The sequence below is a fragment of the Xenia sp. Carnegie-2017 genome, unplaced genomic scaffold (assembly GCF_021976095.1).
Source record: "Xenia sp. Carnegie-2017 unplaced genomic scaffold, XeniaSp_v1 HiC_scaffold_21, whole genome shotgun sequence".
NCBI lineage: Eukaryota > Metazoa > Cnidaria > Anthozoa > Malacalcyonacea > Xeniidae > Xenia > Xenia sp. Carnegie-2017.
In genome coordinates this window covers 1076246-1088927 of record NW_025813484.1, presented here as the reverse complement: position 1 = coordinate 1088927, position 12682 = coordinate 1076246, and the positions used below count along the sequence as shown (strand labels likewise).

General features: G+C 34.1%; 1 protein-coding gene and 1 long non-coding RNA gene across 2 annotated transcripts; both read right to left on the bottom strand.

Annotated features, from left to right (window-relative positions):
- Window positions 1-1147: 1147 nt before the first annotated feature.
- LOC124444049 lies at window positions 1148-2401 on the bottom strand. The gene is made up of 2 exons (XR_006947805.1): window positions 2307-2401; window positions 1148-1558 (listed from the first exon to the last, which is right to left on the bottom strand). It is a non-coding gene; the product is annotated as an uncharacterized LOC124444049 (long non-coding RNA).
- Window positions 2402-3258: 857 nt separating this feature from the next.
- On the bottom strand, window positions 3259-12447 carry LOC124443985. Its single transcript, XM_046994546.1, has 2 exons — window positions 11455-12447; window positions 3259-4444 (listed from the first exon to the last, which is right to left on the bottom strand). The coding sequence occupies exon 2, from the start codon at window positions 4411-4413 to the stop codon at window positions 3487-3489; it is 927 nt and encodes a 308-aa protein (XP_046850502.1). The 5' UTR covers window positions 4414-4444; window positions 11455-12447; the 3' UTR covers window positions 3259-3486.
- Window positions 12448-12682: the final 235 nt, after the last annotated feature.

The window sequence follows — 12682 nt, the reverse complement described above, 5'->3', positions numbered from 1 at the left end:
ACAACGCAGCCATATTATCTTTAAACATTGTGTTGAGGACATAGGATGTTGTAATAAACCAATCTGCACAGTCTTCACAGCGCTCTTGTTTGTTGCGTTACGCTATCATTCAGTTCCATAGCTTCTATACAAACTGTATGCTTATCAAATGCTTAGATTGGGTCCGATACATCCATTGACATTTGGTTTGTCTGGTAGACGTCGTTAACTCGTAGTAATTTCGCTTTGATAGTTAATAATTAACGTTCAATCCACGTTGAGACTCCCTTCCAGTGACCAAATAATTCTCTCCCAACATAAACGTTAACGTGGTCTCGCCCTTTTATCCTTACCATTGCACTTGCTGCTGCTGTTTCTGTTCAAATTTAGTCTAGGCAGATTTATAAGTGGAATTAATGTTCTTACTTATTCGTTATTATGCATGCAAAAACGAAAACAGATTAATCCTACAGTACAAAATTTTCTGTCTTTATAACAATGATTGTTCTTGCACCTGACTGGTTTTTCATTTATTGCTATTGTTGTTGTGAAGTTTGATTGTTAATCTTAACGGCTGAAAGTGTCAAGCTCCACGACATGCTTAATTAACCTGATATTCACATTATGTCATCGAGAAATGCTTCAAAACTACCAACAGATTTAGAAATTAGATTTTTTTTCCTTACCGTTAATGACTTTACCGCAATTTTCTAAATTATTTGGGTTCTCGTTAGTTGTGGACGTCATAGAAATGCGTTCCTCCAGCGAATGGACATGATCGTAGCCTGATAGTTCAAACAAATGCAGAATCCCATCACAGATAACTTTGAAGGAATCGAAGTTTTTGCTGTATGAGCGTTCTTTTTAGAGGGCCGTTTGGCATCCATTACCTTAATGTCGTCAAAGCCATAAGATTGTCTGTCAGGAACAAATTTTGCCTTCGATTGAAAAAGTTACATAATATTAAAATATACAAAGAAAAACAAAACCTTTGTTGTTCCTTCTTCTCATTATTCCTCTTCACATCTTTTTCGTCGTTTGACGTTTTTCGCATTTTAGCATTCTTGAGTAAAAAAAATAATACTTTTTGTAACCCCCTGAACATAGCATTTGAACAAATTTTACGATATACAAAAACCCTTTACTCCAACCAAAATTTTCACCTTCAACATTTCTTTCGTAGTTTCTTATATTATCAGAAAAAATTCTCTCTGTAAATAAAAGCAAGGGGATATCCACCACGCACAAATTTTTGCCCTAAAAACGAAGTGTCGCATTCCATTCTCGAAAAATTTAGCAAGAGAAATGTCATTTGCACACTTTGTGTGGAGTCTTACCATCCTTTACCCCGCAAGTTCCGCTTGCCTCGCTCACAGAAGTAATCACTTATCGTTAGCTTGGTCACACAGCAAGAATACATTAAAGTTTCTCATCATTGGATCTATTTTCATACATGATATCGCAGCAAGCACGTCTGCAGCATACTCCAAAACTCTTTTCATTTTCAGATTTCTTTGAGCAGCTCTTTAAACGGTTTTTGTTGAATTCGTCGAGGAGCAATTGTACGTTTTCTCGTTGCCTTAAGTACAATACAAAAGTTTTGATTATAAATACAGCAAATTGAAGCTTGCATGGTGTTGGTTAAGGCACCTACAAATAAATTTGACATACCAATAATACATTCATGAAGAATTTTTTCTGTTCTCTAATCCTGCAAACTAATATCTAATAAATTATTACACAAATTGTAGCGACCTAACTTAAAACATACACGAAAAAAATGGTAAAATGTCGTATATACTGTCCATGTACCTTAAAAACATTGTGTATTAGTGAACATGAAGTTTTCATTACAACAACCATGATAACGATAAGAATTTCATTATTCAAGACGATTAGGATAAATTTTAAAATCTTGTAATAAAATACAAATGTTCCTAGGTACTACGATTGTTGTGATGTTAAATAAACTTTTAGTGGAAGTTTAGAATATTTTACATGGTATTTTCAGATGGAATTCAACAAATAGTCCCATATTTATAACGTCTTTGATTAGTTGTCTTGTTGCTATGTTGCCCTTAATAATGTTAAACTACTGTCTACTTAAAACTTGTTTCTACATTGGAATACACAATAAAAATTCGGTCAACTACGGTATTGAGAACTAATAAAAACAATGTTTCACTGCTGCACTACTTAATTCGATTTCCAACTCAATTTTTCAAACTACCATGAATAATTTAGCAAGAAGATTGTACACATTAAGATGTTTGATTGGTTGAAAACCTGTACATATATGAGATAAAAAATCAATAAAAATGTCTTACATATTGGTCTTAGTCACAAGATCATTCCCAAACTCCTGTTTCCAAGCCCTTGTTCTGATTGCTCCAACGTGTTTACGTTTGTATGTTTAAGCATCGTCTTGTTTATCTACAAGTAAAATAATCAGATTAATTTATCTCAAATAGCAGATTAAGTGTCATCTACCCTCATCTACCATAACCTCCTCTTCTCTAAAGTAAAATAATAAGATTAATTTATCTCAAATAGCAGATTAAGTGTCATCTACCTCATCTACCGTCAACCTCCTCTTCTCTAGAGTGAATTGATGTCATGCTTTATCAACTGCAACCTAATGCCATGTGCACAGTAAATTATTTTCACCGTCTATCAACCAACATCATTTACTATAAGTGAATATTTTTATACCGTTTGTTATCTTCGTGAGGCGTGATTTAAAGTCATCACCTTTCATCCAACACTATCCATTGTCATCAACGGTAAACTGCTATCATCTACTTGAATCTTCTGACATCTCCCGTTACCAAATTTTGTTCACTTTCACGTACAAAAGTTCTACCAAATGATATTATGTTTCGTTGCTATAAGTTGGTCAACTGTCAATTCTCACGGTTCTTCAACTATCCCATGCTGTCCCATGTTGTCCCATGTTGTCTCATGCCACTGAGTTCTTGTGCAGCGTTTATATTGAAATGAGTTGATGATAGTTGGAAGCAATAAACCAACTTCGACGACATCTTTATGATACGAGACCTTCCTATACAAAATTTGCTGACAAGAGAACTTTTTGCCTTGGTAAGACAACGTGGCATTGAGATGGCTGTTAAAAACACGACATTACAATATTTATCATCAAGAATCTTTTATAACATAAAACATTGCCATCTCATATCTGATCTTTCAAAAAAATGCTCCAAAAACAGGGGGGAGAGAAACGACAAACAGACTGGGACAAATACAATGGAAAATATGGTATAAAAACGAAAGTAAATTTTATGTTGTTTCGATAATTTGTTTTTATCTATGTACATGGTTAGTTCAGAACTGCATTGTTCACATGGAGGATGATCCTCATTTGTACGGCATAAAATTAGAGAAAAATAATGTTTATGATATTTTAACAACGGACAGAATTCTAAAATTGAAAGCCCAAATAATCAGTTTTGAACGAAAAACCTGCAGCGTGTGATTTATAGTTTATAGCTATAAATTATTGTCAAACTCGCGTATGTGCAACAAAGTCCGAGTCTTAATTTTGGCGTCTTGAAAAGATAAATGTAAATCAGAGAAAACACGACATGGTATATCAGAAGTCACAAACTCGCATCGGGAACTTTGAAGACAAGAAGAATTTGCTTGTAAAAAGTGAAGTAAATCCATTAGTGTATCTGTGTTTGCGAAAGTGCCTTCGCAACGACTGCCGTCAGGCAATCTCGTCGCTATTAATAGGTCATGTTTACCAATCGACCATTCCATAGTAGGTATTTCACGAGAGTCCAATTTACCCTGAGGCATGTCGTTAGAGCTCAAACTGAACTGAATCTTCTCCTTTTCATTTCGAACTCTAACGTCAATAACATTAGAGGAATCCATATTATATAACACTGTACTTGCTTCCTTCGTAGATTTTTCATTCGCCAGAGATAGGTCAAAATTTTTTCCACCTTTTTTTGGAAGTTTATTTTGATGTTCCGAAAGAGGGAGAAGATCATGACCAGAAGGAAAACAATATCTCTGATGATACACGTTTGGAGGATATATATTAACATCATCACTTCCAGTTACCTTTCCTTGTATTTCTTCACTATCACATGTCCTCGATGATTTTATGTAAAGTGTTCTTTCGTCTTCACCATTTTTAGGTAAATTACTGTTTTCTCTTACATCTGTGGAGCTACTGATGGCAGGCAATATACTGTATCGTGTCAGCTCATGATCAGCTTCAGGCATCTCATACGTTGATACTTGAGAGAACCTCGTTGCATTCGTGTCACTTGTCTCTTTAAGAAGTCTATTTACATATCTTGATCTTGGTCTCCGTAATGATGATGGTCTGGTTGAGGGTGGAGTGGGGATCTTGGTGTTGGATGAGGGTGGGGTGGGGATCTTGGTGGAGCACTGATGTTCCATGTTTTTATGCACTTGACACACGCGTGCTCATCTGAAGGTAAGAATTCATAGAATTAGCACGCGCTGATCAAAAAAAAAATTCCTACACGAATTTTTAATTCCTTCAAAAACTGTGCTATCGCTGTAAAGAGCATTCATCATACGATTTCCTACTAAAATACAACTAAATGAGAACTCTACTACACCATTCATCACCACACTAATACAACCATGACTAACACAATCCGACCATTCACGATTACCATACTTTTTAAACTAATCACATTCTTATCACGTTCTTATCACGCAGTCAACATATGAACAACCATAAAAATTGTGCAATACGTACTACTAAAACTTGGCTTATTATAAATTTTGAAATGCAACAGCAAATACATTATATGAATTTATATGGAGAGCTGTAACAACACACACGTTTGGAAAACGTGATATTTACCACGAACACCTAGTTTTTACCAGCGATATTTGGATTTTAACAGGAATATCCGGTTCACAGCAGATATATGGGTTAGTTAAAAACCTTCCCAGCGCAAGTTTAATAAGCTTTATGAAAAGTGAAGAACATACAACAAAGGCAAACATCAAATATTTCAAGTCCATACATAACACATTGTACTGTCATAATACACCTTAATAACAGCAAATTTATCGCAATGTTGAATTGTTTTTCAAAATAAAAAGTGAAAAACAGTCAAAACAACGCGATTTGTTTTGATTAAATACACAGCACAACACTCTTGAAACAAGCAAAACTGGGTCACGTTTATGTGAAATTGACCAATCAGAAAACACACCAACGATTCTCTAAAACCAACGCAAGCAAAGCAGAATACTTAAAACTACACAACTGCTTACAGCACAATGAGCTCATATTCGCTTAAGAACACAAACAGGAAGATAATGGAGAACGAGAAAACTACAAAACCACAGCGATTGAAAATGAAACCAACCATCAAACGTTTGCTGGCAAATAAATGTGAACGTGAAAGAGTAAGAAAAATCAATGAAGCATTTGAGATACTAAAGACACATACCATACTGTGACTCAAACCGCATCCGTACAAAACTCGATGTTCTTAAGTTTGCAATCGACTACATAGAGGTACTAACAAAAATGGTCTCAAAGAACGAGGCTGAATTTCTACTAAAATCTTCACAATTAGCAAAATCTGGCGTACCTACACATAGACAGTCGACGGAGCACACGAACAAGAGATATTCGTCACGAAGGCAAAGTGACTTCCTAGTATCGGACGAACTTCTGGCTACACAGGTACGAGTTATCAATCAATATATATTCCAGACTGGAATCTGTGATAAGAGTTCACAAAACAATTTCAAATATTTTTTATTTTTTTTCTCTGAAAGAAAAACATAATATGACGATTTTTATCGGTAGAGATTTTGTGCAGCTTATGGGACCTGTTTCATTTTGCAACGTTCTGCAATGTAGGTACCTAAATTCCGAAAGTCATGAGCAGGTTTTTCTAGAATTAAAACAAAACGCAACAGAAGCATGACTTTTATGCCAACGAACAATTTGAATGACTTGGTAAGACTTCGGTCATTAAATAGTGGTTTGCAATCAATGTCGTGTTGGTTAATATCAGATTTCTCTCATTATCGTATAGTCGTTAATCCAAAACATCCTTCAACTTGTCGCGATACAATAAGCCCTTATTAACAAAACGCGAGGTCTTTAAGAAGAAATATCGGACTGAAATGTTTTTGTAGACTGCGCCCGTAGGGCGCATTTGTTGAATTTTTCCATTGTATTTAGTGCGCAATGATAACTTTAGAAAGTCAATCAAAACTAGAAAACCTTTGCTAACATACACGTTTTCTTCCGTTGAATCTTACAAACACGATAATACAAAGTTAGGGACGTTGAAAAAGTTGACAATAAACTTCATTCTTTCTATGCTTGTTACAGGAATATGTAGTAAGTACATGTCTTCACGTATGTTATGAGTTCAAACGACCATTTATTTAACGACAAAAATGGACATTTCATTCCGTTTGCCGAATTTTTCCCAAAATACATCGTATCTTTCCTTATTTACTTAAATCTTACATTTTGATATCTACAAACAAGAAACTGCAAAAGAAGGAAGCGGATAGGTGTCGTGCTGCTATCGTGGTATCACCCAATTTTTAATGCTAATCATGGTAATATACCAGTCAGATTCTTTCTCCCACCAGCATGCCACCTTTTGGCAACTTCTTTTGACTAAAGTAACACATTGTCATAATAATTGGTCCTAATACATTATCTCTAAATAATGGAACAGATTGATCATTCCTCTCTATATGAGCAGCGCTTTTTGATGGAGTAAATAGGAAAAATTCTGCTTCTGCAGAGTTTAGTAATTTTGTCGACGAGTAATTTTTTCTCTGCTTGCCCATGTTCAGAACGTTTTGAGCACTGTAGTCAAGTTGCAAAATAATCTGGTACAAATGGAATGCATCTTATTGCCATAAAACGTCGTAATGGATGCCCTTACAGAGAGTATTTACGACAATTTTAACGTTTGAAGTCATCTACAGTGAAAAATAACCTCTGAAAATTTCATTTGTTTGAAATTTATGCAAAAACACTGAACTCTTGCACAGAATCACTTTAACTTTAACGGACAATTATTTAATTTCAACTTATTGCTGTCGCTTGTTAACTTGTCGACGAGAGTTTTCCAAGACCACAAACGATATTTTCTAGACATGTACTTTATATATCATACAGCCACATTCTACCTATGCTTACAGGGGATCCTTTCACCTCTAGACATGTACTTTATATATCATACAGCCACATTCTACCTATGTTTACAGGGGATCCTTTCACCTCTAGACATGTACTTTATATATCATACAGCCACATTCTACCTATGTTTACAGGGATCCTTTCACCTCTAGACATGTACTTTATATATCATAAAGCCACATACAGTATCACATACTATATATCCAGCCGCATTGTACCTATGCTTAAAGGGGATCATGTACTTTATATATCATACAGCCGCATTGTACCTATGCTTAAAGGGATCCTTTCACCTGACATGTACTATATATCATACAGCCACATTCTACCTATGTTTACAGGGATCCTTTCACCTCTAGACATGTACTTTATATATCATACAGCCGCATTCTACCTATGCTTAAGGGGATCCTTTCACCTCTCGACATGTACTTTATATATCATACAGCCGCATTCTACCTATGTTTACAGGGATCCTTTCACCTCTAGACATGTACTTTATATATCATAAAGCCACATTCTACCTATGCTTACAGGGGATCCTTTCACCTCTAGACATGTACTTTATATATCATACAGCCGCATTGTACCTATGCTTAAGGGGATCCTTTCACCTCTAGACATGTACTTTATATATCATACAGCCGCATTGTACCTATGCTTAAAGGGGATCCTTTCACCTCTAGACATGTACTTTATATATCATACAGCCGCATTGTACCTATGCTTAAAGGGGATCCTTTCACCTACAGACATGTACTTTATATATCATACAGCCACATTCTACCTATGTTTACAGGGGATCCTTTCACCTCTAGACATGTACTTTATATATCATACAGCCGCATTCTACCTATGCTTAAAGGGGATCCTTTCACCTCTAGACATGTACTTTATATATCATACAGCCGCATTCTACCTATGTTTACAGGGGATCCTTTCACCTCTAGACATGTACTTTATATATCATACAGCCACATTCTACCTATGCTTAAAGGGGATCCTTTCACCTCTAGACATGTACTTTATATATCATACAGCCGATTCTACCTATGCTTGGATCCTTTCACCTCTAGACATGAACTTTATATATCATACAGCCATTCTACCTATGCTTAAGGGGATCCTTTCACCTCTAGACATGTACTTTATATATCATACAGCCCCATTCTACCTATGTTTACAGGGATCCTTTCACCTATAGACATGTACTTTATATATCATACAGCATTCTACCTATGCTTAAGGGGATCCTTTCACCTCTAGACATGTACTTTGTATATCATACAGCCACATTCTACATATGCTTACAGGGATCCTTTCACCTCTAGACATGTACTTTATATATCATACAGCCAGTTCTACCTATGCTTAAAGGGGATCCTTTCACCTCTAGACATGTACTTTATATATTATACAGCCGCATTCTACATATGTTTACAGGGATCCTTTCACCTCTCGACATGTACTTTATATATCATACAGCCGCATTCTACCTATGTTTACAGGGGATCCTTTCACCTCTAGACATGTACTTTATATATCATACAGCCACATTCTACCTATGCTTAAAGGGGATCCTTTCACCTCTAGACATGTACTTTATATATCATACAGCCGCATTCTACCTATGCTTAAAGGGGATCCTTTCACCTCTAGACATGAACTTTATATATCATACAGCCGCATTCTACCTATGCTTAAAGGGGATCCTTTCACCTCTAGACATGTACTTTATATATCATACAGCCCCATTCTACCTATGTTTACAGGGGATCCTTTCACCTATAGACATGTACTTTATATATCATACAGCCGCATTCTACCTATGCTTAAAGGGGATCCTTTCACCTCTAGACATGTACTTTGTATATCATACAGCCGCATTCTACATATGCTTACAGGGGATCCTTTCACCTCTAGACATGTACTTTATATATCATACAGCCGCGTTCTACCTATGCTTAAAGGGGATCCTTTCACCTCTAGACATGTACTTTATATATCATACAGCCGCATTCTACATATGTTTACAGGGGATCCTTTCACCTCTAGACATGTACTTTATATATCATACAGCCGCATTCTACCTATGCTTACAGGGGATCCTTTCACCAACAACAGGAGAAGATGAGGTCTTCTTTGGAGAGAATGAAACAATCGACAATACAATGAATGCTCAGTATCCCTACTGGTCAGAACCTCAACCAAAATATGAAGAAATAAAGCCGGCATTCCAACACATCCAAATACAACATGACGAATCATCAATTCATCATTCAACAACATCACCATCTTACAGAAATGAACAAGAGCAAATGTCTTTATGGTGTTTCAATGATGATGAAGATTTCCTAAAAGCAAGTTTTCTAGGAGATAATCCAACCACACTAGAACAAGTTACCATTGACAATGATCTCACAACTTGGCTCAACGTATAATTATGCTGGTTTTGCTTAATGAAACGAGTTACAAAACAAGTTTGAACCTGTATGTCATTTAATGTTGAAAGATATTTTTCTACCATGATGCATGATTTTATATTAGACATATTAAAGGGAAATCTAATTGTAAATGGCTAATGAGTCGAGAAGAGTGTTATTATCATGATTAAAATCAATTTCCTTAGTACATATTCATCATTATAAAAATTGCAGTAAGTTATAATCAAAGCATTTTCATGAATACCATGAATACCAATAATAAAACCAAGCCATTGAAAATAGGGATTTAACAACTATTGCATACACTAAGGAAGTTAACTATCGCAGTGAACAAAGACTCTTAAATACTTAATCAAAACATAAGGCAATTCCATTCCCCTTAACCTACTTCAACATGTTTTTGTCTTTTGTTTTTATTTATTTATATTTTTAGTATCATGTCTCTGTTTAACTTTGTTCTGTTATCCTAACATCCTACTCTCTTTATATGTAATTTAATACCATGTAAATGTATAACAATCTGCTTATCTTTGAAACTGCTAGTAGTAAATAGTAAATATTTGTATATTATTGTATCTGTGGCTGTCTTAGGTTAAAGACAAAATGTCTTCATTAAAAAACTTACAATTCATTTTTTTTGTGATGGATCCAATAAGACACTTATGCAAGGCTATCATATTGACACAATGCAAATTTGCTCTCTGTCTCTTAAATCTCTGACAAAGATTTTGGATTTAAAATTGTCATATTATCATGATAGTAATTATATTTCCATGCCTTCTGCCAGGCACATTGTTATTAAAGCAAAGTCTGCTTTTATATATGTTCATGTCTTATGCTCAAGCAAGCAAACTAAAATATTAATTTTCTGCGTAAGTTTCTATCATGAAAGCAAAAAACATTGATCATCACTTTCTATGAGAACAAAATCTCTTACCAAGCATGATAACACATGGAGGCAATACAAATGAGGAAGAGATTTGACAAAATATGTCATACATATTGTTTACTGGGCTGAGCACATCTTGATAAAACTGAAGACAAAATATTTTTATCACATGTTTGTATATACTTGGGAAAGCAAGTCATTCAGGTGACAAGAAAAATATTTTGATGTAAAATTCGATAATACTTGGTGTGCATGCCATTCAAGATAAAGTTCTATAAATTTTACGGCGGAAAATTAAAATGGAAATGCATGAAATATTTCTAAAACTGATATATTTGTACAATTCAAGCAAGAAACCTTTTGTTCCACATTGTCTGACTGATAAAACAATTCCACTGTGGAAATGAACACTGTTCATTCAAATGAAAGAAATTTTGTTCATTATGACAAAATGACATTACTGATGCTGACATGCATTACAAATTTATAAACATACTAATTCTGCAAAGTTTTCAAATGATTACAATAAGAATGAATCTCAAATGTTTTAAAAATTGTCTGACATACACAATTTAAATACAATTGATTCAGACGAATAAAGTTTTTGATTTCGAAATATTGCAAGATGCGACACACATTTTTATGCTTAAACTAAATTCTAAAATTTAAATGATCAAATTAAAGTTGTCATGGTAACCACAACCATATGTTTGCAGTTGAAATAAGCATAAGTTAAAAATGTCATTTTCAAATGTTCATTTACAGTTTTGACGCGTAATTAAAGCCAATTTTCAATGCTAAGATATAGCTTCAATTATTAAACGACACACAAAGTCCTTCATTCCAGATTTTCTACGTTCACAGTTGAAATAACGAACAACTCTCTTATCTAAAGCTACGTTAGCTAACATCTTACATTTCACAAGTCATAAACATGGAATACTTACAGTTTTAGATCAAAATCTCACGAAAACATCTTCATGATCATGTCTAACAGCAATAAACGATGAAATACATTCATTTACTTTGTTATTACAAAATTTTGATATAAATTTAAATCATCGGATCAAGTTTAATTTCTTATTTTGCGAGAAACGTCATGTTATAATTACAAAACCGTCCAAACGTGCAATAAACATAGGTACCGCAACATGTACACAAACATTTGAGAACATTGATAAAGCAAATCTATATACAACTTTTTAAAACTTTATCTACAAGTTTTTGAAAATATTTTCTACATAGTAAGACAATCATAGTCAACATACATTCTCTTATAACATCTTCCTCGTTAAAGATCAAAACCTTGATAGAAACTATTCAAAACAAAAGACATTATATCCTGATTTTACTTTCATTAAAGAAAGCATTTCTTAAAATACAATAAAGAAAAGGAGCTAAAAACTGTTGGAATGAAATGTTGTATCTATATTCCAAAAGTAAGTAATTATAAGACAGCTGGCACCAAAAAATGAATGAATATGAATAATGTTTATGATATCGTATTTAAAGTTTGAAAATTTCCGCAATAGTATGAAGTCATTCATTTAACTATTCTTTAAAATTGACTTCATTAAAGTATTATTAGACGCTAAAAAAAGACAACAAATTGCATTACCAAATAAATGAATAGCAAACGACATTTTAAAAGTATTCGAGGTGCGCATGTCGAATGAAAGTGTTTTGTTACATAATGTAGGGAGAAATTAAATACCTGTTAAATACAGTTTGTGACTAACTAATAAATGTTTTATCTTCAAAAAAACCACTTAAAGTGTCTCTCTCATCAAAACTGTTTAATTGCGATATTAAATTTAGGTGAAATTTCTAATGTATCAGAGAAAAAAGTTTCGAAGTTTGTCTAATTATTCCATTTTTATGATTGTTTAAAGTTTGCAAAAAATGCTTCTTTTAATGGACTTTGTCCGTCGTTCGAAAAGTTTGGAACGACTTACTTTTGTGACGTCATGCAAGGGATTCCTCATTACAAGATATATATACCAGACTCAGACTTCATGCCTAATGGCCAAGGTTCGTTGAAAAGCAACTTTGAACTGCCATAACAAGAAGACGATTTGACCAAATTTAAAAACTTTTCAACCAATACGTTAGACATTACATCTAATTTTGATATTGCAAATAAAGTTTTTGCTGATAGGGGCACTTTAAAATATC